At 47.1% G+C, this 26,715-nt stretch overlaps 1 protein-coding gene across 9 annotated transcripts in view; it reads left to right on the top strand.

The window, feature by feature from the left end:
• Positions 1-26,715, top strand: part of SH3KBP1 (SH3 domain containing kinase binding protein 1) — a 331,711-nt gene that overhangs the window by 296,976 nt on the left and 8,020 nt on the right. For 6 of the 9 annotated variants that reach the window (XM_027054603.2, XM_027054600.2, XM_027054601.2 and 3 more), the window contains 3 exons: positions 15-100; positions 19,390-19,499; positions 23,321-23,449. In XM_027054603.2, the coding sequence (XP_026910404.1) occupies positions 15-100; positions 19,390-19,499; positions 23,321-23,449 (325 nt within the window). The remainder of the gene's footprint in view (positions 1-14; positions 101-19,389; positions 19,500-23,320; positions 23,450-26,715) is intronic. The other 3 variants (XM_027054604.2, XM_027054606.2, XM_027054607.2) reach the window with 1 other exon arrangement.

The raw sequence follows: 26,715 nt of genomic DNA, 5'->3' as shown, positions 1-26,715 counted from the left end.
TGTTTTTAATGTAGGGGTGACGGTCCAAAGATTGACTTGGTGGGCAGTTCGATATCCGGCATCCTGGACAAGGATCTCTCGGACCGCAGCAATGACATTGGTGAGTAAGGAGAGCGTTCTGGCTTCTGTTTGCACAATTGTAAAAGAGCTGCGGAGTGCGACTTGCCCCTTCAGGCAGCCTGAGGACTGACACAGCTATTTCAATGGAAGGCTCATAGCCCTCGGCTGGTTTTAGATGTTCCAGGTTTATAAAGAAGGGGAAGCGACGATGGAAAAGAAGTGACGAAGAGACCTTTTGTAAAAGTGGGCATTCGCACTTTTATTCATACTCTCTGGTGGTTTATGTGTTTAGTGTATAAAGGCGAATGGGTGAAAATGCAGAATGGCAGAGTTCATTGTAGTCACAACACTAAATGTTTTGAATTTGAATTTCAGATGAGCTTTGGTGTCATAATGGCCACTTAGTTAAAAACACGAGTGAGTTTTCCAAAGGTCGAGGTACCACTGTGTGATAGAGGGCAAGGTAGCTAGAGTCTCTGTGGGTAAGCGAGTCGGAGGGTCTGTTGGGGACGTGCGTGCATGGATGGTGTGAGGTCGCATGTGTGCTGGTTGAGGCCACCGTTGGTCTGACTTGGGTGACAGCCCTTTTGAGAAGTCTAGATTCAGGGACTAATTTTTTTTTTAACTTTACATCTTGTCTTTGCACCTATCATGGCCACAGTATTCAACAGAATAGGACTGTATTTTGGAATTTGCCTTTTTTAATTAAACTCTTTTATTTTGAAATGATTCTAGGTTTCTGTGCGGTCCTAAGAAGTAATACAGAGACAACCGCATACCCTCTACCCGTTTTCTCTCAAGGGTAACATCATAATGAAACTGTAGCGCAAGATCACAGCCAGGATATTGACACTGACACGTCCCCCCGGGTTCTGCGGGTTTACTAGTGCTTGTGTGTTTTTAGTTCTTTGCGGTTTTGTCATGTGTGTAGGTTTGTGTATCTACCATACGGTCAAGATACAGAACATTCCATCACTACCAGGATCCCCCGTGTCACCCTTTTATGACCATACCCACCTCCCTCCTGCCCCCACCCCTTCCCTAACCCTTGGCAGCCACTCTCAGGGACAGATTTGACATGGATGACTTCCAGCATCTTTTCAATTGGCTGCTCAATTTAGAAACAAGTGTGTGACTCTTGGCCGGCCTCGTAAGAGGCCCTGGAGTGCCTGTCGTGAGCATTGTCGTCACCCGGGGTCACTCCTCTTTGGGGTACTGTTTTCTTCCAAACCTGCTAATAGAGTTGCATCTTTGCAACTGCCGGCTTGCGGTCTATGGTCAGATCTTGGAAAGGCTTGGCGGTAGGATGTGTCGTTGTGACCATAAACACCAAAAATACTTGCTCTGTCTCCAGAGACCATTTCCCATCCTGAGGCTTTGAGAAGCCCAGTCAGGAGGCATGACCAAGGGCTTCTGACAGCTTGGGCGGATGGAGTAATAATAGAAATGCTGGCCTGCCGGAGCTTTCGACCTGGTTAAAGGGCAGAGCAGAGCAGCGATTGGCTGTGAATGAGAAGGGATCCTCAGACTGAGCCTGACGAAAGTTCTGGTCTTGTCCCTGTGGTTTAGCATTTGGGCCCCATTTTAAGGCAGGATGGCCAGTTGGTGAAGAGGCAGAGAAGGTCGTCGGGGTCCTCCCACAGGAAGAGAGGTGTTCTCCGTCCTCCAAGGCTGTGCCTTGCTTGTGAAGAGCCTTGGCCTTTGGCCCTTGTTTTCTTGGGGTCTGGCGATGACTCAGATGGCTATCACCAAAATATGAGTTTTGGATTTCTCAGTCTGACAAGCTAGTTTGGAAATGTTGGGAAATTGATCGAAGTGGGCTGATCTATGAAAGCTCTTCATACGTGGAAGCTGGGCGCAAGTTGTGTCTATTTCGGAGCCCAGAGAGAGATGCTGAGGTTTAGTTTGCTCTCATTTTACCAAGAAGACCTTAATCCCAGAGGAATGTGATTCCTCCAGCACATAAGGTAATGCATGTATTATTTGCATTGCAAGAAACCGTGGTTGGCGGCCACATAATTAGCCACTAAATACTTGAGTGTCTACTCAAGGGCAAGGCTGAATGGATACCAAGGCCCTCACACACAAGCCCCACCTTCCAGCAGCTTTGGGTCTGTTTGGGCCACCAGGACGGCAGATGGAAAGTGAGGCGACACCGACGGTCTGACTGACCACTGAGTGGTAGAAAGTAATGCCGATCAGAGTTATGGGTGCTCCTTGGTGCCCAGGCTCCGTGAGGGGGACAGACTTATCTGGATCTAGAAGGTGAATTCACTGAGACAGAGGCAGAGGCAGGCAGGGAATACCGTGGGGACTGCCGACACCCGAGCACAGATCAGCCTGGCCGCAGTAGAGGCTCTGTGCTGGCATGGAGGGGAGCCGCCCTGGGGAAGGAGGTCTGGGCGGGATCCGGTTGGACAGGGATGGATTTGTAATTTCATCTGTAGGCAGTGGGTTGACACTGAAGCGGCATGATCAGGTCTAAGCCTTCAGATAATAACTGATGGAGCTCTGTGGGACCGATCCAATGAAGGAAAGACTGCAGTCAAGGAGTCAGGTTATTTGATAGTTTGGGGGGGAGGCAGTTAAGAGAGCCCGAGCCGAGCTGCGCAACAGGATTGTGAAAGAAGGCAAAAATGTGGAAGCAGCAGTGCAAAAGAATTATTGCCAGGCCTCAGTAACAGATTGGATTTGGGAGCAGGGAGGAGGAGAGAATAGTTTGTCAGCCGTGAGGTTGTAGGGTTGGGGGACAAATGACTTGGGTAGAAATAAGCACGTCCAGAGGAGGAACCGGCTTGGGGGGAAGTGTGGATTTATTTAAGCATGTTAACTCTGAGATTTGGTCGGATGTCCCCATGTGGGTGCTGGAGGAGGCGGAAGCTGGAGGGCCGAGGCCAGGGAGGGCCGAGGCTGCAGAGGCCAGCCGGGATTGCCGGTGGAGATTAGGGCCTTCCTGGGGACGGAACACAGAGTGCACAGCGCTGCCTCCGGTCTGGGAAACCTTCCGTGATTTCCTTCAGACTCTCTGAGCTTCAGCTTCTTTATTTGTGAAGAAAACTAACATCTCTCCCAGCTTCCTCGCCTTGTCCTCCCGAGTTCTGCAAAATCACTTGGTGGGCTGCAAAATGATAGAAATGCTTATCAGTGATGCTGTCGTCTGCTGAGAAGGGATAGTTAAGTCAGGAAGAGGATGTCCTTAGCATGAGAAAAGAGGAAGAGGGACCTAGAGCTTGAAGACCAAACCCCGCACAAAGTCCACATCTAAGGGAAAAGCACATCTGGCAACATCCCGGAGGCCAAGGGAGGAGAGGATTTTAAGCAGAATGTCTTTAGGCCCAAATGCGCAAATGCTCTTGCAGGTGGGTCGGTCAAGGAGAAGAGGACATTGCAGAGGGGCCGGCTCCTTTCAGGGCCGCTTTGTAGCTCTGCTTTTGTAGCATTTGTTCGTTGCTTTGAATCGAGAAGGAAATTATTGGTACCAGAATGTTTTGTTAGTCACTCAAACAATTGAAGCTGTCCAAACGTGGGCTGCAGTGAATAGCCAAATACAGCCCTGAAAGGCATTAGAAATCATCAGTGTTAGCTATAAATAAATCTGTTTCCTCTTAATAAAGCTATAATTTTAAATTATTATAATATTGAATTAGAGAACATGACTTTTTCAGATCTCGCGTGGGCAGCCACCAGCATCTGTCAGCCCATAATAATTTAGAATGAAATCAGTGGGTCCAAAACGAAGTTGTTGATGTCAGTCAGATATTGTGTATCAGACTACACGGCCGTATTTCAAGTAACATAATAGGAAATGTGGATGAGCTCCAATGCAGGCCTGTGCATGAATAGAAATGAAAATTAAATTGTCCACTTTTCTCTTGCTGACGGGAGAGTCTCTGATCCGATCGAATGGGAGATTATAGGCCGCGAAGTCAAGTGCCCTGACATTTACTTTTATTATGCCGTGTGTGGTAGTTCCCACGGCATGGCAGGAGTTATTATTACACTGCGGTACTATGGAGATTTTCCGTCTCTTTCCCACTAAAGCACGTAGCAACGGGCCCCCAGGTGGGAAGCAACCTAGGAACTAAGCCATCTAGTTCCAACTAATTGACTTAGAAACAGCCCTTCTCATTTCTCCTCTGTCACTTGCCTTCATTGACCATTGTTCTCCATTCTGTTTGAATCTCATTACACTTGTCCCACGTCTATCTCGTCACCCCCTCTTCACATCGGGGAGCTGGGACTTGCCCCTCCGTCTTTTCAGCCCGATCCGCAGACACACTTGACGTCGCAGTCCGCTTGGGGGCCACGTGTTGCTAGCTTTAAAGCTGATGGACTCAGGACGAGGAACTGGTTTGGAAGGTAGGAGTCCAACTTCCTCTTGTCCTCCGATCCCTCTCAGATGCCTCCTGGCGTGTAGGTCATTTGGACCAAGGAATGCAGAAGCACTTCCCTGCTGACACCCTGGGAATGCTATTAGGTGCTAGTTGATTTGGGATGCTGGCAAGGTTCTGAAACTGGATTGTGGTGATGGTTACACAACTCCGTAAACTGCCTAAAAATTAAGTTGTATGCTTAACATGGGTGAATTCTATGGGACGCAAATGGTACCTCAACAAAGGTGTTAAAAGCAGCTCTGGCTCCTATCCAGGGACATGGGTCACATTTGCACGCCAGTTTATACCAGAGCTATGTGAGAAGCAATATGCACGTCTCCAGTGTGATGACAAAAAGCAGAAGAGATTGGGCTTAGTAGAGTCACGTGCTTTACACCAAGGAGGTGAAACATCTGGAGCTTTGGGTGGATGGATCTTGAACCTAGTCAGTCCCCTGAGCAGTTTCGGTGTCCTCCCCACACTTTGGGATGCTCGGCGTTGACTCCCGTTCATTCAGGAGAGGCTATATGCTGGACATCTCTGTGCAGTGCTTCCCACCTCTCACCTAAGACTCTTAGGGCTCACAGCCTAGGTTTGCGCTGAGCAAACGCAGTCAAGCTGGCAGTCAGCACGGGTTTCAAAATCATTTCACAGTCTTACAGGAGGTGGCCTGATGGCAAAGCCTTGTCCTTCTCGGCACTTCCAAGAGTCCAGTCCCAGATGTAAACTGAGGATGTCTGCTGACAGATGTTTACAGTTATAAACATAAGGCCACACCCAAACCCAGGCGCTTGCCTGTGCCTATTCAGCCCCCATCAGGGCAGTCCTGGCCTTTGGCGGTCTGTTGGGTTGGCTGCATTCATGCTTCGTTTTGAGGCGTTCCACAAATCTCTTTTTTTCCCTGTTTTTTTTAATTTAAACTTCAGTTAACATACAGTGCAATGTTGGCTTCAGGAGTAGAATTCAGTGATTCATCACTTACATACCACACCCGGTGCTCATCCTTAATACCCATTACCTAGTTAGCCCATCATCCTACCCACCTCCCTCCAACAAACCTCAGTTCTCTATTGTTAAGAGGCTCTTGTGGTATGTTTCCCTCTCTCCTCTGCCTGCCGTGCGTTCATCTGCTTTGTTTCTTAAATTCCACAAACCTCTTTTACTCCATCACATCCAATAAACACAAAAGCAATAAACATTCACAGTGCCAGGAGAAGGCTCATGAATGCTATAGAAACAGGTGGAGGTTAAACAAATCAAAGCGGGGGGATGATGATAAATTGTGGCTTAACTTCATGGGAGTGACGTGTTTTGTGGTGTGAATGATTCTAAAACACAGAGTGAGCAAGCAGTGCCTTCCTGCCTGAGCCACGTACAGCCATCGGCCCGCAGCAGGGAAAGTAACTGATGGGTAAGATGAGCAGAGGGACGTTTGGGTGTTTAACAAGCGTGTTCAAATGACTCTTGGCTTGGAGAGGGTCACAGTGCTGCTACCTGTGTGACCTGTGACCAGCCCCAGAAGCTCACCTGTGCACAGAGGCAGCATGAACAGCCCTGGTATTTTGGTCGCTTTCCTCCATCTTCAGAGCCCCTGCGGCCTTCCTTCACCCCAATGGCTTGAGTGTCTCCATTTTTGTGACATGCTGAGACTATTTGCAGGTTTAAGAATGCAAATGCAGAGGGGCACCCCTGGGTCCAAAGTAGTCTATACTCAGCAAAGAGACTCACACACTAACATTTGCCACTTCCACAGTGTGCTCAACTGAGGCCTCTGTGCTGTGAGTGAATGTGGAAGCAAGAAGGAACAGGTGACGTCCAGTCTCGGATTGCACATGGCATTTATTTGGCCTGCAGTGCCCTCCTCCCGCGGGCCGTGGGCTCACAGATTGGCAGAGCCCGGTTATGGCTTCCGTTCGACTTGTAAATATCCGGAGGGATATGCGACCTGCCGGAAAACCAGGTTCAAGTACCCCTTACGCTAGAAGCATTAGAGACAAACTACACCTTATTAAGGAGGAAAGTTGAGTTCTCACACTCCTTCTCTTCGCCATAGGTCCTTGTTAAGGCATGATGTGGACATCTCAGCCCACTTGGCCTCCCACTACCTTGGATTCATTAAATGAGAAAAGCGATGAGTGCTTCGGGGTGAGGTTATGGGTCCTGTTAGAGGGTAATCGGATCTGGTGGTGACAAGCTAAGGATGAGGTGTCAGTGAACAGGGAGCCCTGATTTAGAGCCGGAGGAGCCTCTTTATTTAGCTTCGCGGTGACCTGCAGCCGCGCTCCCCACCTCCCCAGGCCTGAGTCATCTCTCCCTGAGGTTGTTCATATTTTGGAATTCAGACTCACACACACAGAAAAGGCTTTTAATTCAAGGGACTGCTGACTTTTATTTTACTAATTAAGGACATTTTAAAAAGCAAATGCCATCATCGCCTGGTAGAAATAATCTCTGAGTTTAAAAAGTGGATAAATTTAGCTTCCTGGGAGACTCACAATGTTGACCTTCTTTTTGTTGGCACCTTATAGACCGGCGATAGCCTTGTCATGGGTGGGCACCGCCTCCTGGGCGCCTTCTGAAAATCCCAAATCCAGCACATATGTGCAGAGAAGAGGGTCAGGGGAGAGGAGAAATGTCGAGGGCAAACAGAAGACTGCAGAAAGAGGCAGGTGTTGAAGCGTGGGTGAAAACTCACTGGCTCAGAAATGTACGATTAGCAGATTAATTTTTTTATAGAGATACCGTTACTTGTGATTTTTTTTTAAATCACTCATGGAATTTTTTAAAATAAAAGGGCTTTAAATGCTTTGTACCTCTCTCCTCTTCCTTCCCCCAAGGCTGGAGAAAGGGGGCCTCCAGTTCTAGAGGGACGCCTGTCTCTCCCAGTATGGTAAGAGGATCCCTGTGCTTCGGATGGGTCTTTTCTTTCCTCTTCGAGTTTTTTACTCGGCGCTTAATTTTAGATTCTGTATAACTCCAGGCATTCGGATGTTATTTCACACACAAAATGTTTCTTTTATGAGTGTCGAGAGCTCTTTTCTCTAAGTAAGGTGCCGTTGAATAAGATGAAACGCCCTGTTCCTCTGCTTCCTAAAAGGAAACGTGCCCTCTGAACGCACGCCCCATTGCAACAGGCCCTGTGGCCTTTGGGTCCTGAGGTTTTGGTGGTTGTTGTTGTTGTTGTTGTTGTTTTTTTAATTTTTATTTGGGTGCAGTTAACACAATATTACATTAGCTTCAGGTGTGGATCCCGTTTCCATCTTTAAACCAGGGGCTTGGAGGAAATGATCAAAGGGGCCCCGTTCGGTCTCACAGGCTTGTCTCTCTGGCTCCATTTCTTTTAGCTGAGATTTTGGGACGTAGAGAAAGAAAACCGCTCTTTTGGTAGCCTCTGAATTGTCCCTAAGATTGAATGGCTTGTTCTTCTGGGGCACCTGGGTAGCTCAGTCGGTTAAGTGTCCAGCTCTTGATTTGGGCTCAGATCATGATCTCCCAGTTTGTGGGATCGAGCCCCGCCTCAGCCAGCGAGGAGCCTGCTTGGGATTCTCTCTCCTCCTCTCTCTCTCTGCCCCTCCCCCACTTGCATTTTCTCTCTAGATAAATAAATAAATAAATGAATAAAAGAGCTTATTCTTTAATTTGTCTCTTTACCACAATTCCTTCCATTCTATTTGTTCCTTTAACCTAGAATTGCTAATTTGGCCCTTTCTGAGGTCTAACCTAGGGTTTTCTTTGGCCTGAAGATTTTTGCTTATAAAAGATTTGCTGGCCAAGTAGAAGTTTAAGTAATTAACAATTGTGGGCATAACAGTTATGGCATTACTTTTTATAAAGGTTTTAAAAGTATTCACTTCTTAAAAATGCATCATGATTTTTGTCACCCAGATCTTACAGGAAAATGTAAATGGGGGTAGGATGTTTGCCATCCCAAATAAGTTTGAGTCACAGAGTCAGGCCTTATGTAGAGATAAGATAATTGCACAGAGTTACTGAGGAAAGCGTGGGGTGTGTCCGAGAAGTCATGGGTTCTCAGGTAGGCACACTTGGATTTGGATTCTAGCTCCTCTCTCCTCTTCTTCCTGACAGGGTTAGTAATGCCCACCTGCCTCAGAGGGTTGTTGTAACACCGAGACCTAGTGGTGTGGAGTGGCAGACACAAAACAGGCGCTGTTTCAGGGGTAGGTGGTGTAGCTGTAGTTCAGAGAGCGGCGAAGAATGAGGCCTCAACCTGCATTCTCACCATGACTGCTGCTATTAGAAAGGAGGAAAGTTCTTGAACACATAACATAGATCAGCTGACTGAAATTTCCATAGCCACATCTGAAATCACTTCATACATGATCTACTCGGTTGTATTTTTATTTTCAAGAGCTCTCCCACCCCCAATTGCAAAGGGAATAGGTACTTAAAAAAAGGGGGGCGGGGAAGAACGCAGGAAGTTAGAAAGTGAAAGTCACCTTTGTGTCTCAGCCTCTCTTTGAGATAACCACTCTTAATTTGTTGTACACACTTTTGGAAGTCTTTCCATTAATGGGTAGATGGACGGACTTTTTCAAACGTGAGCATGTTGTATGCGCTGTTCTGGTCTACAGTTTTTTTTTTGTAACAAATAATGTATGTTTGATATCTCACCACATAAGTCACATAGGTCAACCATAGACTTTTAACGGCAATGTGATATTCCATGGTATGATTCTACCATAACCACTTCACCCAGAGCAGTGCTGCAAAGAGCAGCCTAGGACAGTGATCTATAGACAGGGCTCGCTGCACCTTGGGAGGCCACGGAGACTCCTGGGCCTCCCAGGAGGCGATGGATAGTGTCTCATTTCATAGGTGCTCTTTCTTCAAACTCCTCTCCTAGGAGCCCCGCTGGATGCTGCTCCTCCCTCTCTTCCCCCTTCCCCAGTCACCTGCTCCCACCTTACACAGCCTAGCCAATCTCTTACCCACTCTGTGGGTGTACAAACCCCTGGTGCAAACTGAGAGACACTTCCAAGATGGGTGTTGGACTTGAGAAATTGAGTGACTTTATTGACCGGACAAAAAATCCATTGACAAGTTGGTTGGTTTCTAATTCTTTGTGTCAACAAAATTGAAGGAGGCACCCACTGAGTTGTTCACTGATAGATTGTTAAAAATAGTTCTTGGTGATGCTAGACCACCGTCTGATTTTTGCCACATACCTTGGAAAGAGTTCAAAGAATTGAGTGACATGGTGATAACAAAATTCTTTCCATTCCCATATACTTCTGTTTGTGTGAACAGAGTTTTTTGGCACTTACGTCTATAAAATAAAAGCTAGGAATAGAATCGATACCAAACCATGTCATTCTTATGGTAAGTTATAATCATGCACATGTGCATGAAGTTATCTGGGGGGAAAGCCCAATAAGATTCTACTCTTTTATGCTCACAGATTATTAAAATGTGTGGTATGTGTGCTTACATGTGTTTTGATCATTTGCTACTAATAATTGTCATGGTAACTCCTTCCAGGAGAAAAATAATTTTTCCCCTTAGAACCTTATGATTTCAGGAAATTCAGAAATCATAAATTTCAATTTGTATACATGTTTTTATAACAAAAAGATAATTAACAGAAGGCAAAGTTAACAAAATCGTAAAACTAGGTTACATTAGAGTAAAATCCAGCATTATGATGGAAATATGAATTCAGAGAGGGAAAAGGGTGGTGCAGACTTTCCAAGTGCTAAAGAAAAGCTTAGTCCTGATTTTTTTTTATTTTTTTTTTCAATGTTTATTTATTTTTGAGAGGGAGAGACAGAGCACGAGTCGGGGAGGAACAGAGAGAGAGCTGGACACAGAATCCAAAGCAGGCTCCAGGCTCTGAGCTGTCAGCACAAAGCTGGACACGGGGCTCAAACTCATGAACTGTGAGATCATGACCTGAGCCAAAGTCGGACGTTTAACTGACTGAGCCACCCAGGCGCCCCAGCTTATTCCTGATTTTTTAATATGGACGGCAGTGGTTGTTAGGTTACTGTGGTATTCAAATAGATGTTGAATGTGTTTAAGAGAGTAATATAATAGTCACATTTTAAAATATCAATATTTAGAATATAGCAGAAATGATATCTTTTGTGACAATAACTTACGAAAAATTTTAGATGTCACCTTAAGATGTGTAAAGGGGCACGTGGGTTTTCAAAATTATTTTAGGAGACACTCTGGAAAAACAGCTTTAAGACCACTGGCCTTATAAATGTATCGTTCTAGGCTTACATAAACATTTCTCTGGATCCGTTTCTAGAAGTGAAATATCTGAAAGTGTATGCATTTACATTTCATGATAGGTATTAACAAATGGCATTACAAAAAGGCTCTGCCAATTTACATTCCTGTAATAATAGCATAACCACTATTTCCAGTAAATACATTATTTACTAAATCATTTGGCCTAACACTTTCGGGTCTGTAGTAAGCAACTTTTAAAGGAATGCAAGTGTGAAAAGTTACTTTCCCCATTTGACGTTGCCTGTTATCAATCCCCATGAAGCATTCTACCTCTCTTTGGTGCTAGACTTCAGTAAGGCATGCCTCCCACTTCCCGTACCCCTTCTCCAGATCTAAATTAGGTCCCCATGCTATCATTGCTAATTTCATCTTTTACCTTTCTTTCATAGTAGCTAGCAAAATGTATAATTATATATATATAATATATATATATATTGATATATATGTAATACATATATGTACTTATAAGTATATATATATTAATATTATATTATTATAATTATATTACATTATATATTATATATATTATATATAATATATATAATTATAATAATATATATAATTTATATATAAGTCCATTTCTTTTGGAGGCTCTAAGCTCTGTGAGGCAGGGGCCATGGCTATTTTGTTCATCCCCCCAATCCCCCCGTGCCTAGCCCAGAGCCTGGATTGTAGTACTCACTTAGTAAATATGTATGGAAGGAATGGACTAAGCAGACATGAGAAGAAATACCATGATGCAGGGTCTGGTAGAGATCTTCATTGCTGCTAGTCGCATGTAGCTATTTAAATTTAATTTATTTTAAATAATCACACTTAGCCATATGACTGTGCTAGGTAGCCACATGAGGCTAGTGGCTACCATATTGGACGGTACAGATATAGCAGGTTTCCATCATCACAGCAAGTTTGATGGGTAGTGCTGATAAAGTGATGACACTTTCATTCTCATTAAGATAGCTATGCCTGGGGGCGCCTGGGTGGCTCAGTCGGTTCAGCGTCAGACTTCAGCTCAGGTCACGATCTCACGGTCCGTGAGTTCGAGCCCCGCATCGGGCTCTGGGCTGATGGCTCAGAGCCTGGAGCCTGCTTCCGATTCTGTGTCTCCCTCTCTCTCTGCCCCTCCCCCATTCGTGCTCTGTCTCTCTCAGTCTCAAAAATAAATAAACATTAAAAAAAATTAAAAACAAAAAAAAGATAGCTATGCCTGGCACACAGTAGATACTTAATAAATATTCGATTAAGTGAAGGAGCAAATAAACTCTATCTTCCTCTCTTATTCTTCAGCTATAAGTTCCCATGTAAAAGTTATTTTGTACTGAATAGCTAAAAAGCCTGGTTTACCTTGCCTAACACCTTACATTTCTTGCCAGAGATTCCCTGAAGGAAGCCCGTCCCTTTTTCTGTCCATTTAAAAACACGTTGGAATAAACTGGAACCAAGACAGCTTGTCATCAGAGCATAAATGGGTTTCTTCACACACACTAGATTACATTCTGAGTGTCTTTTCTTATTCTTGATATAGAAACAATTCGGAGAGTTCACTGTGGGATACGTGAAACGTAAGGTGAAATGTTCTTGCTGTCTGTTCAGTGGTCTGTAGTGGAAAGAATTCCACAGACATGGATCTGGTTGTCGGCCCTGTCACTTTCCGGTTGTGACGTTGACCAAGTTGTCTAACCTCTGACCCTCTGTCTCCCTTTATGGAGAAGAGCAGCCTACACAGCATGGGTTTTGTGCAGGTTAAATGACTGTGCGTGTGTGAAGGGGGGAGTCGTAGGTGGGCAAACAGTAGCACAAACCTGTTTATCTCAGTACTTGTGTCTTACAAACTCCACCCCCGGATTATAAATGAAAATGCAGCAGCTAATATGCTCTATCCGTCCACATTTTGGAGGACTTATTTTCCCATAAAATCTAATCGTTGGTCAAATGAGAATTTTTCAGTCAGTGATGCAGCTAACGCAGGTGTTCGTTTGACCCCTCATAATGGGCTCATCTCTGTAGTTGGCACAGATTTTCCACACCGGTCACATGATTTACATGCAGGGTAAGACTTCCTGTCCAGACTGCCTGGAGATGCTTCTTCACTGTGGAGAAGGCACCAACAGCCCTGTGGGTTTAGAGTTCTCTCATTTAAAAAGAAAAAAAAAACCACGTGTGTGCTTTTTTATAAATTTAGCCTTGCTCTTAGATCTCTGTTCCCAAATCCCATAGCCCCATCAATGATATATGAAAACAAAATTCTACCTGCATGATTTGAAAGAGTTTTCATACAATTTCCCATTTATAAAAGAACAATTCTGCAAAGCTTATAGCTCAGATAATTCTCCCCTTTTTTTCTGGTGGAAAAACTGAAGCCCAGAAAGGTTGTTTGTTCATTTATTCAATAATCATTGATTGCACACACACTGCAAGCCAGAAATGATGTCACACCGGGGCAAAACAGAGAGAAAAGGCATGGCCTCTTTCCTGGCTGTTGGGGAGAGAGACAAGTCAGCAAGGAATGTCAGGGTGCTAAATGCTGAGATCAGAGTGGTGGATGAGTAGGGGAACATCCAAGCCAGGCTTTGGGGTGCAGTCTGGCTTCTTGGAAGAGGTCTTCATCCCTAAACCAAGTCTTGATAGCCCCAGGCGTGAGGAAGGGAGGGAAGGGAAAGGAAGGAAAGAAAGTCATGCAAGGGACAGAGACAGAGGTTGTCACCAGCCATACCACCAGGGCCTTGGCCATGCTAAGTCACCAGGATTTCCTGGGAACTTGGGAAGGATTTGAAGCAGAGAATGGGGACATACTCAGAGCTTCATGTCACACGTCTCTCTGGGGGAAGCCCATGGAGTGGTACTGGATTGGGAGGGAGAAATCCATTACAGTCCTGCTGGGCCTATGGTCCACAAGGAGCCCCGCCAGCCGTGATGATCCTTGACAGTGACATGGAGGAGAAGGGACGGCTTCCAGAGATACCGGGAGGTAGTGACATTGCCACACTTCAACTGTAGGAAACCTCCCCTCTAGGGCTCCTTCGCAAGTCCAGAGCAGTGAGCTCCAATGAATAAATAGCCATTTAAGAGTTTGCAGATGGTTGCTTTGGTGACAGCTGGCCTGTCTCAGACTTTTAACTGTTTGTCTCCTGTGGTGTCAGTGGACGCATTTTGGGTCACCTGTGGTCACTGGTACAATCCCTCCCATCCATGGAAAATAAGGCCACATTTTCTAATTGAACTAAATAGGGTATGACTGAAATTGATGGAAAATGGGCAACTGTGTGTGCCATGGAGAGTCAAGGGCCCTTTCCAGGCTGGATCCGTGTCCAACGTAAATGATCCCCGTATGTCTGCAGAGGGCTCGTCTTTCAAGTGTGAGAAAAGCCAAGAACCTCTCATCCTTCTGAAACTAACTTTTAAAAAATACCCAACATTTGCCAGTTCAATAGTTTTGGATTGGCTTATGGGCATTAAAACCATTTCTTACTAAGAGGAAAAATTCCTAGCCAGGCTGAGAAAGCTTATATCAAGTTTCAGCCTGATTCATTTCAAAACCCATCGTGAAAATTGGGACATTTTCTTCACACCACAATGAGTTAGTCATGGAAACTCTGCCTTAATGTCAGCTACCATAGCCACAGTCACGAGAGCATGCTTTGTGCCCCTGAAAGTTTAGGTTACAGTACTGAAGAGTTTCCCCCTCCACTGGCAGAAAGCAGAAGTGTGTCGCAGTATGGGCTCCATGGTTTCCTTTTCAGCAAGCGGCCTCCTACTTGGTGTGTCTTTTTCTTTCTGGAAGTTGAATTTTGCTATTGTTTCCCGAAAGTGCTTTTTATCATCTGAAAGTATAGGAAGTTAAACATAGCTGAATATGCATGAAGAGGTTAAAAAGAGTGGCTCCCCCTGCAGGATTCCGGCCATCCTCTTACTCTTGAGTGACAAGGATGAGGCAGTCTTCTCGGCCATCTGTCATTCTGTTGAGGTGACGCTGGCTAAGCGTGGCCAGGCTTCAACGTGTACGGGTGTTTGGAGCGTAGACTTCAGCCAGTAAAACAAAATGGGCCAGCCAAGCTTCCCCTGCAGCCACGGCACAGAACGTTGCCTTCCACCCTCGAGCTGCCGCCTCACGTCCTGTTAGTAGAAACCTCTGTAAGCTACACTCCTGGAAATAGAGTTTTTCTTGGGATGGTTTAGTCATTTGTTGGCGAGTTCGTTTGTTCGCTTGTTCTTTCATTCACAGAGTATGAAGCATGTTTTTCCCGGGAACATGCTAGACTTTGAGAGGACAAAGACGAGTTCCTGTCCTCCTGGGGCTCACGGTCGAAGTGCATGAGACACACGCCACACCTCTGAATCGTTTTGAAAGTGTGATCCATTATAGACAAGCTCATGTGTTGTCGAACCCTCAACTCCCAGGTGGATTTAATTATTTTAGTGGCCCCGGAGCACAGGTGGGGAGCAAAGATGGAGTCCTCCCTGGAGCCCTGCAGAAGTTTCCCGGGTGTGACCTTGTCTGTCCCTACACACCATGCTGAGTCCATCCCAGGGCGGGCCTGAGGCTGGCCCATCCGCTCCCCTTGCTCCCCACATCCTTCTTTCACCCCGCTCTGCATGCTGGGTCACCTCACGTCCTCCTCCTCACTCCCACTGCGGTGTTTCTGACCCGTCAGCGATCACCCAAGCCTTCGGTCGCCGCTTTGATCTGCTGCTCCGGCACCCGTGTTGCCCCACACACTAGGTCAGCACTGCCCAGCCTGGCCCTGGAGGGACTCTCCTGATGAGCCTTACTCCCGACAGCTCCCCTGGGCAGGCCATCCACTCGGTGGGCCCTGGAACACCCTGTCCCTCATGTGGTGGCGGCGCCCCAGTGCCCTCTCCCATCAGCTCAGTCAAGTCCTTACTTATCCCTCCCTCCCCCGAGCCCCCAGCCTCTGCTAGAGCACTGCTTCTCTACATGGCAGCATACTAATGTCACCTAGGGACACTGAAAAGCTACCATGGCCAGGCTGCACCCCGGACAAATTCAGTCCGTCTCCAGAGAGGGACCCAGGCATGAGTCTTCTTGGTTTTTTAATTGTCCGGTGATTTCACTGTGCAGCCAAGGTGGAGAACCAGAGTGAATTAGCCTCTAATGTTTCTCTCACTGCTTCGCCCTGCTCAGGTTTGGGCCCCAGAGCTGGTTTCAGTTTCCAGGACAGAGTCATGACGTAGGTGGACCCTGTCAGCCCCTGCTAGCGCCCAACCAAGGCCCACTCAATTGTTGGAACCTTTAATGGCCTTCTCCTTCACCGCCTCCCCTGGCCGCCCGTTCAGCGTCTGTTCCTCAGTCTTGTGTCCTCTGCCCCAGGCTCCCCTGAGCTCATGTGCCTCCCGTTCCCCACCACCAGCCCCCACCCTCCAGCGGCCCTCCCTGTCCTGGGCCTTATTCCCTTCTCCCTGCCGGGAAGCCACATAGAGAACCTGCTGGACTCGTTGTGTTTCGCATGCGTGCCAGAATATCTGCGCGGCACTTTCCTGTGAACAGAAATCAAAGAGGGGGAATGATTTGGAAACTAATTATCTGCTGATACGGGGTTTGAGTCAATAAATCATGAATCGCAGTGCAACGGAAGAGTATAAGACAATCAAGATATCATGAGGAGTTTTTAGAGTCCTGGCGTATGATGTTAAAGGAAATAAGCATAAGGCAGTACCACATACAGTGTGGGCTAGGTCTGTTTTTGATAGTGCTTATCTCAGTGTGGCAAGATTGTAGTCGACTTTCTTGTGTTATAATTTTATGTTTTTCTTAAAACAAGTGTACATTGAGCATGTACCACTTTTTTCATAGAGAAACAGCAATTTAAAAATTAATTAGGGAGATATTAATATCGGATGATGACTTTGGGCATCGATTTAAGTGCATCATGGGGAATTTTGATGTCAGACAGTATGGAGCTGGTGGAGGCAAGTCCCGGGGTATGACCAGGAGGGGAACCTTTAAGGAAAATAAGATTCTCTTAAAGGGAAGGCCCCCCAGAGGGTCAGGCCAGTGATGTGGCACTCAAGAGGCCCGCCTAACTGTGGGGATGTTGGCCTGTGCCCAGGCTGTGCTGAGCCAGCCGGCAGGGGGGGTGCCATTTGGGAGCCTTGTACTGACACTGGGTGCTGATCGGCTCCCCATCATCTCCGAACACCACTGACGCTTTTCTTTGTTCTGTCTCTGCAGATAGTTAACCTTTGGTTATACTTACCTTGCCCTGATGAGTTCGTTGAATAATTATTCATTTACCCGGTGCTAGAATAAAGTCACTTACTGTGATCCCAGGTGTCATGTAATGCTTTGTCCCAAGCAGTGATTTGTGCTTGGTTTTGCATATTCCACTCAAGGAAGCAGATTGCACACAGCACCTGCCCGTTCATTAATAGAATAAAGCTGACCATCACACAGCCAGACACCTTATTTTTTTTTTAAGTTTATTTGTTTATTTTTGAGAGGTGGGGAGCAGAGAGGGAGGGAGGGAGAGAGAGAGTCCCAAGCAGGCTCTGCATTGTCAGCACAGAGACTGATGTGGAGCTTGATGCCATGAACTGTGAGATCGTGAGCTGAGCTGAAATCTAGAGTCCTGACGCTTAAACGACTGAGCCACCCAGGCTCCCCAGACCGCTTATTAAAACTATCAACCAAAGAGCTCTCCCCGAAATAAGGAGGAAAAAAACCCACACGTAATTTTTATCTTTTCTGTTCTGAGCCGGCATATTTGCAGTTATAGTAGTTAGGGTGCTTTCAGCCGAGAATAAAGAATATCTAATTAAAATTGGCTAGAATATGGGGCGCCTGGGTGGCTCAGTCAGTTGGGCCTCCAGCGTTGGCTCGGGTCATGATCTCACGGTTCGTGGGTTCGAGCCCCACGTCGGGGTCTGTGCTGATGGCTCAGAGCCTGGAGCCTGCTTCAAATTCTGTGTCTCCCTCGCTCTCTGCTCACACTCTGTTTCTTTCTCTCTCAAAAATAAACCAACATTAAAACATAATAATAAATAAAATTGGCTGAAATAAGTGCACCTGGGTGGCTTGGTCATTTAAGCATCTGACTTCAGCTCAGGTCATGATCTTGCCATTACTAAGTTCGAGCCCCGCGTCGGGCTCATTGCTGACAGCTCAGAGCCTGGAGCCTGTTTCATATTCTCTGTCTCCCTTTCTCTCTGCCCCTCCCTGACCCATGCTCTGTTTCTCTCTCTCTCTCAAAAATAAATAAACATTAAAAAATTTTGAAAAACAAAAATAAAAAAATGAAGTTGGCTGGTAGAACAGAGGGTTATTAATTTCACATAGCAAGAAGTCCAGGCACTCGATGATTCCAGGATTCGTGGGTGGCTCATCAGGGTTGCCAGTCATCCAACATTTCTCTGTTCTTCTGCTCTGCCATCCTCAAGAACTCCAAGAGCGTTGGCCCTGCTTCCCTCATGGCCGTAAGATGGCTGTCACAGCTCCAGGCATCGTATCCATGCACAGTAGCACCCCGAGCAGGAAAGAAGAAAGGGCAACGATACGAATGGCCTTCTCCTCATTTGCCTCTCCCAACAGAGAGAAATTGTCTTTCCCAGACACTGTCAGCAGACCTCCCTTTATTCCTCAGTGATCGAAATTGGGGTACGTGGCAGCCTCTAGACCAATCACAGGCAAAAAGGAGCAGGGTTGCCATCATTGGCATAGACCAAACGTGGTTCAGCTCAGGAGCTGAGCACATTGTCCCGAAACAAAGCCGGGGCTCCATTAAAAGGAGAATGAAGAATGGTTTGGGAAGGCAGTGCCTGGCATGGCATGTGAAACACAATTTACTTGGCGGCAGGGGTGGCGTTGCCCCAGTCACAAGCGATAATGGGCCTCAGTGTCGGCCCCTTTCTGCCAGCCATTCCTCTGTGCATCACATAACACGCATCTCCACTTGATCTGTAAACCCCCCAGAACTAGATAGAATGTGTGATCCCTTAGCCCAATTTGTTGAAGATGGCAAAGGCCTTCCTTTGGACACCTGCCAGATGCAGTTATAATCTGGCTGAAATGATTCTGTATTCCTCCGAGACCTCCATCAGCGAGATGTAAGCTCCCTGAGGGCAGGGTCCTTTCTGCCACGCTCACTGGCATAGCCTGATATCTAGCCCCCACGTGTGGCACAGAGTAACTGCTCAGTCATAATGGAGTGAGTGAATGAGCAGACCGATGACTGAAGATCATGTCTCCATTGAGTGATGCCTCTTGAAGCAGAATGGTGCCGGGCTCTGGGAGTTGTCTGGAGAAGCAGAAGCTTGCTGTCTACCTCCAGGGAGTTTGTAGTAACGTCAGGGTGGAAGCTGATGGCCGGGCTGTGGTAGTACAACCAGAACAGGAGCCTGCCCTCTCTCCTCTTGGGGAATCAGTGATGAGCGTTCACTTGTCCATGGGTATTGTACCTTGTGCTAACTGCCTTTTGTGTTAAGACTACGAGACTGTTTTATCTACCAAAATGAACTTACATTAGTGGAGGAAAGAGGATTCCTCCTTTGCCTTTCTTTCTGTAGCTTTTAAAGACCTACCACATTTATTGGATGACAAGAGGATGGAAATCGTCTTCATAAATGGTGAGGTGCATTCCAGATGGAAAGGATGAGTATTAAGAAGAGGTGCTTGTGGCCTGTTATGAGAACCTACCCTCACTCCTATTATTGCTCTTAAAACTCTGTTTTCCTTTTGTTTTAGACCTAGAAGGTTTTGACTCTGTGGTATCATCTACTGAGAAACTCAGTCACCCAACCACAAGCAGACCAAAAGCTACGGGGAGGCGGCCTCCGTCTCAATCCCTCACATCCGTAAGTGTCTCCTTGCTTCTTCTATGGCTACAAAGCAGGTCAGGTTAGAGACTCCGGCCAAAGACTCCCGCAAGTGGCTGATAGGAGGACGAGCCAGGAGAGGGAGGTCATGAGATACACCGCTGAGCAAAAGTGATTTGAGCGTCTTCTGGAATCAAGCAGTATTCCTTTCTCCTTGTTCTTCGCATATCTGCCACTGAGGTGGGTACTGCCTAGTCCCACTCTCCTTTTCTCTCCTTCCGGGTTGATCTCTCTTTGAACCTGAAATGCAATTGGTAAGAAAGAAAATGTCCTGTTTTGGGGTGGAAGAGGAGAGTGAGACTAGTCTGCTCTATAAACAGAACCTTGCTAAAGAGCGACCTGCCGCTGTCCAGCGCTCGGCAGCGGCCAAGCTTTTTTCTCCCAAAGCCCCATTATTGGCACCCCTTCACGGAACCGCACACACACCTTTAGGAGGGTGTTTTGTAAACATACGAGGCACCTGGTCATGTAGTCGAGACCAGTTAGAACATTCCAGATAACCTACAGACGTTTTTTGTTTGGGTCATTTTGAATAAATTCTTTTCTTACTGGAAACCGGTAACACAGTTGTTGTACCAAATTTCAACAATGAAATGCATAAAGAAGAAAGTAAGATACCTGTAACCTGCTTTCCAGAGCTAAGAACCGTTAACCGCTTAGTGTATATCTGTAGTTTTTATTTAAACTTCTGTCTGTACATCTAACCTTATGTCTTCAGAATGGGATCACACAGCACATGGTTTTTTGGAACTTGCTCTCCCCCCTTATATGGTGTACCCTTCTCCCCAGTCATTACCCATTCTACCATGACATCACATTTAATGGCTGCCTAGTGTTCCAACCTGTGAATATATGAGTTTATCTGGTCCATGCACGATTATTGGACATTTATGTTGTTTCCACTTCTTCATTATAAACACTGAAGTGAATGTCATTGGAGAAAATATCTTGATGCTTCCACAAGCGATGTGCGTATGTATATCTACCTACCCATCTATCTTCTTTCTTTCCTTCTCTTTTTCTTTCTCTCTCTCTCTCTCTCTCTCTCTCTCTCTCTCTCTCTCTCTCTACCTCTGTATATCACATTGTCTTGTCCTTGCTGGGAATGCAGGTCTAAGACCTTATGACCTTCACCCAGATACGCCAAGGAATTAACCTTTTGCAGGCTTTCCAGAACACTTTCTACTTTCGCCTCGTCACTGATCCCACCTGAGAGGTCCTCATTTAGAAGAAAAAGAATGCCACTTCCTTTGAACCTCTTCTCTCATATCTGTTCAGTTTGGGAGGTGTGGTTTGAGTCATGCTACTTTGCCTCTTTGAATGAAACAAACCTAACTATGTATTGACACCTTTTTGGGAGAAAGACTTGACACAGTGGCTTACTTTTTCACTCTTTAGGTATATAGAGTACTGTGTCGCGACCATCTTTACTCTCTCCACACCCTCCCCAACGTGCCTCATATACACACAACCTATTTAATTGCTTCTGAGTATCTCAGAGTTTTGATCCTACCTCCCACATCTTCTCTATAAATCCTTCTTCAGTTTTGTTTTTTCCTACAAATTCTTCCCCACTTTTTAAGGTCTAGAGGGCCTTGAGGCATCCAGAATCAAATACAGAGAAAGTCAGTTTATCATCCACACCCCACCCTTGGTTCATACATCGCATGCCTGGAGGTTCATGTATATTTGGGGGACTGGGTAAAGGCACCTCATCTTCACTCCGCTTTTAGCCACCACCTTCGTTCATTCGCTCATTCAACAAATATTTATAGGCATTTATCTCATGGGGACTCCGCTCTGAGCTGGGTACCAAGGCTGCGACTGGGAGCGAGACACACATGGGCCCCGCCCATGGGAAGCTTATGGCACAGTGACTCAAAGTTGGGCATTTTTATATGGAACAATTTTATTTGAAGGCTTGAAATAACAGGATACATTTATGCTTTAAAGAAGTATAATCACTCTCTTCCTTCGTTCCCATCCATCCCCATGTAGATGCGTACTTTGAATTCGTATTTGCTCTTCTTCCGCTTAGTACCTGTAGGTTTTTCATAGCAAAATGGGATCGTGGGTATGGACATATTCCTAACAGGCCGTTGGAAGGAATGACTGGGGAAATGCACCAGTCAGGACTCCCCAGCCCAGGGCCCCTCACCCTGCTCTGAGCTGACTTATGTCTATTGCATTCAAAGAGCAAGCTTTGGCTGACAGCTCATGAACTCTAGGTTACAGAGGAGGAAACTGGCTTTTTTTATTGTTTTTATTTTTAATGTTTATTTATTTCTGAGACAGAGAGAGATACAGAGTGTGAGCAGGGGAGGGGCCGAGAGAGAGACAGAAAGACACAGAATCTGAAGAGGCTTCAGGCTCCGAGCTGTCAGCACAGAGCCCGACGTGGGGCTCGAACTCACACACCGTGAGATCATGACCTGAGCCGAAGTCGGACGCTCAACCGACTGAGCCACCCAGGCGCCCCGAAACTGGCTTTTTGAATAAGATCTCAGAATGAAAGGATATAGGCATTGCAAGGTGGTTAAGCAGTTAAGCTTAGATTAATAAGAAAGCTTAATTCGGGGTGTTATTCTAGGTACTTGGATTTTCAGAGGAAACAAAGATTAACAAGTAAGACCTTTTCATTATCAAACTTTGCTTACAAATCCCTAAATATATTAGTTTTCTGCCTTAGAAAATAGTCAACAGAAGAAGATAAACATGGCATGATGTAGGCATGATTTTTCAATAATGACACCAGTGATGATTCTAAATAGGACTGTTTTCCCACACTTAGCCACACTTCTATGCTAAGTATGAGCACACCCAAAGAGATCTCTGGAAGATTCGTCGTTTAGAAAGATTCCTTGCCATAGGAACGCTTAGTTTCATTTGTTTGGTCCTAAAATTGGGAAATTCTAGCACAGTAACCATTTCTGTCCACGTGCACTCCAGTGAATTGGTTCACATTCATCCAGCTTTTTGACCTTCACAGTGAGGCAGAAAGGGTAGGAGTATTATCCCCGTGTTTTACCAAAAGATGCCGCCATTCTGTAAATGCACCTTAGCAAACATAGAATCCACCACGGATGTTGATTGTCCCTGGCGACGAGGGTGGAGATTTAGCAGTAGACGTCACATTAGAGGTGAGCTTCCCCCCACACACCCACCCCTTGCAGGCAGGGCTGTGTTCTGGGGCTGCGGAAATGTCACTCACTGGCCCCCGGGCCTGTGACCTCTTGCTCCCTGAAACAGTTTCCTCTCAGAAAAGTTCTTGTAGGCACTTCACTTCGCCTCAGATTTTGTGGTCCTGGAAAAGGATCCAGAGGGAATGAAGGAGAGGCAGCCTCGAGGCAGCCTCCTCTTGACTTGTGTGTCCCTTTGCACTGGACTGTCAGCCTTGTGAGAGCAGGGACCGTGTCGGGCATGTCACCTAAGTTCGGTATCAAGCTCAGTGCTCAACACACAGTAGCAGATGTTTACAGAAAGACGGGAGGCTCTGAAGGATGGAGGGAGCCAGAAAGGACGGTGATGCAGGCCCGCACGGGTGAAATGACCGGCGGCCATCAGTGGAAAGATCCCATGGAAAGATCCCTGCTGTAGGAAATCTTGCTTCTTAGTCCCAGTTCTGCCACTGTCTCTAGTGCACCAGATACAGCACACTTTCTGCCTCTCGAGGTTATAATGAGGAGAGAAACAAAGTAGAAGTGTCGAGCGCTTTGAAAAGCATACAACATTATGTGAACAAAAGCTATGTCAGCTAAGGTGTAATTCTGACAAAAGCATTTTCTTTTGGCTTTATCCAGTCTTCCCTTTCAAGCCCTGATATCTTTGACTCCCCAAGTCCCGAAGAAGATAAAGAGGAACACGTTTCACTTGCACACAGAGGAGTGGAAGCATCAAAGAAAACTTCAAAGACTGTTACCATATCCCAAGTGAGTGACCAGCCATGGCAAGGGATCCCTGCCTTTCCGTGTACGCTCTGACGAGGAGTTCTAACCCAGACGAGGATAAACGGGAGTCTTAGTCCGTTCGGGCTGCTGTAACAGAGTGGCATCGATGGGGGGCTTAGAAGCGGCAGGCAGTTAGGTCTCAGTTCTGGAGGCCGGCATTCCGAGATCAGGGTGCCGGCGTGGCCGGTTCCGGTGACGGTGGGTTGCAGACAGCTGACTTCTTGTTGTCTCCTCACGTGGTAGAAACTAGGGTGAGGAGCTGTCTGAGGTCTTTTTTCTAAGGGCACTAATTGCATTCCTGAGGCACCACGCTTATGACCTTCACACTTCCCGAGGCCCTGCCTCCTAATATCCCAACTCAGGGCTAGGATTTCCACATACGAGTGGCAGGGGTGGGGCGTGCAGGACACAAACATTTAGTCCGTTGCCACAGACCATGCGAGTTTTTGTCATTCTTCAGTAACAGTTATTACTTTAGTCATCAAAACCCCAGACGCGTGTTTTTAAAAAGTCCCTCAAACTGGGCGGAATGTCTGAGATGCAAGGTTAGTTGTGGCTTTTTCACGTTTTCTCTTGTGGTTTGATCTCCTCGGCATACCGTCAGCCACACACAAGCACACGCCCTCACGCACCATTGCCGCTGTCACCGTCCCCACCGCCACCACCACCACCGCCGAAGCAGCTTCAGGAGCCCAGCGGTGTGGCAAAGAGCACATGAGGTACATTCAGTGCCGTGCGCTCTGCCCACAGATCTTGGCTTTTGTGTTCAAAACCGATGATATCACAGGTTATGTTTGGCAGCACGTGGCTTTCAAGAACTAAAGCGAGTCCCTTAAAGAAAAGCTGATTTGGATTCATTTATTACGATCAATCGATAGTCTAAAAACATTTTGGTTTCACTGCATGCCCAGGGAACGGAATAGCAGTGTTCAGCTACTGCGTGCGGCTTTTGAAGGATACCTTGTACTAGTCCTGTTCAGCCTAAGAATGTGTTTTCTCGTGCTAAGAGAACCCAGTCAGTTGGAATTATTTTCTATAAACATTAGCAACTGCTCTCTAACAGCAGAACACTATACCCGCTTTTTTAAGCAGGAGCGAACACAAAGAAATCACAGGGTATGTAGGCTTTTCCTTCTCACAGATTTAAGAATTTACACATACGTCTAGATTTTCTTAAAAACCTGGTCTAGTAAGCAAAAATATGATCCTATAAAACACATCGATTGTAGTTAGTCGCAAAACGAAAGCAGTCTTCCTTTATGAAAGGATTCCATTTGCAGAAACTGGATTTAGACCCGCTTTTTCCCATAGCTGCGCTCTGGCTGACATCCCCGGGGTGTCTCTGTAGTGACATCTACTGGTGGGCAGCGGCTCTTCATGTTTCTGACTTACACGGTCCCACCCCATTAGCCCCTGTCCCTTCCTGGGGGTTGTCGGGTCACGTCGTTTATTGCTTGCTTCTATACGTGAAGTACCTTGGTCAGGGTGCATAGTGGCCGAAACTCTTGTCAGAGCTTGAAAGGCTATTTGCCGGCTGCAGTGGGCTGGGAGAGAAAGTTACGTAGGAAATACTAAAAGAAGCATCGCTTGAAGAGTTGCCTGAAAGTCAGTCTGTGAGGACATCGGTAGGTTGGAGGAGGTATGTGACAATGCAGAGCGGGAAGTGGGGAAAAGCATGAACCCAGGAATAGGAAAGAAGCAAAGAAAATAATGACAGGAGAGCGTGAATCTTCAGGCTCAGGCAGTCATGGTACGGGGCTTGAGGTCCCAGCGGGCAGAGGAGAGGATTGAAGCCCGGTTCTGCCCGTTATTAGCTGTGAGCTTGGGGGATTTCTCAACCACGTCCCTAAGCTTCCGTTTCCTGCTCAGTCGAAAGTGGGTGCCAACTGATCCTCGTTTCCATTATCTAGCGACGTCCGGCACGTGACCAGTGCTGCATAAATGTCAGTCCCTCTTCCTCTTACTCTAACCCCTACAGCAATAAGCACGGGATGGCAGATCGCTCTCCCTGGCAGCAGAAAGCGCTTTTCCTCAATGGTAACTTGGCAGAGAAAAGGCGGGCGGGGAGGCTGGGAATGATGGCCCATCTGCTTCTGGCTCGCTCTGCCCGGTCTCTCTCTCTAGCACAGCCGGAATCCACGCTCTCCCTCCTCACCATGCCAGCCAGGCCCCTTCTTGGCTCTTGCCCTGGGCACCTGCTGCTGGAAGAGTCCCAGCTGCGTTGCCAAGCTTTACCACCAGCCTCAACTTCCCCGTCACTCACCGCCTCGCCTCCCAGCGCCCTGTCTGCTGCTTGCCCTCCCCCCAACCTGCCTTGGGCCTCAGGATCTCACTTTCCCTCGCTGCCGCTTCCTCCCCTGGGTGGCCCGATGCCCCTTTGCCCTCCCGCCCATGACTGTCCCACTGCCTGTGCCCTCCCGGCCTCCTCCTCGGGGCACTCCTCCATCAGGCCAGCCGGTCTGTCTCCACTGTCTTCGGCCTGGCCCGTCATTGGTCTTTTCCTTAGGATATTATCCGGCTCAGCATCTCTCCCTTCTTTGAAAGCAGACAGAACCGTTACATCATTCCTTCTCCTCCTGAAGCTTCTCCATTGACCACTTTCTCTTTCTCCCACCTTCCATCTTCAGGCGGGTTTCTGGAAAGAGGGTTCTACACTTGCAGGCCACACCCCTCACCTCCTGTTCAGGTGCTGACCCGCCATGATCAGTCTTCAGCCTCCTTTGTTCCACCAAATGCCCCCCAACCCCCGTTTTCCTCTCAGCACCTTTGATGCACTTATCCAACCCTTTTTCCTTCTGGAAACCCCTCAGGGGACCTCCGTAACCCACACCTCTCTTCTGGTCTTGCTTTGTCCCATCGCTCACCACTCTGCCCCAGTCCCCAAGGGGTGTCCTTTCTCTCCCCACCTCTTCACGTTCGGGAGTCCCCAGGCCCCATCATCGGGCCTCTTCTCTCCTAATTCTGTGCTATTCACCCCCATGGCACCACTTCCTCGGGTGATTTCTCTGGCCCAGCTCACTTTTTCACGCCTTCCTCTGCCCACTGGGCATGTCCCCTTGGCTATCCGTCGGGCTCCTGAAACTCAGTGTGTCAGAAGGGAAACTTCTCTGGGCCTTCACGCTGTTCCTCCTGCCACAAAGGGTACAGCCTCCATGCCTGCTTCCTCCGTCCCCACCCGTGACCCTGTAGCTGGTCCGGAACCGCAGCCGCCCACGGCGCGTCTACTCCCTGAGGCCGGGCGCCGCATC

The sequence above is a fragment of the Acinonyx jubatus genome, chromosome X, assembly GCF_027475565.1.
Source record: "Acinonyx jubatus isolate Ajub_Pintada_27869175 chromosome X, VMU_Ajub_asm_v1.0, whole genome shotgun sequence".
Taxonomy (NCBI): domain Eukaryota; kingdom Metazoa; phylum Chordata; class Mammalia; order Carnivora; family Felidae; genus Acinonyx; species Acinonyx jubatus.
Note: the sequence above shows the minus strand (reverse complement) of the source record. Positions and strands in the feature narration are given on the sequence as shown.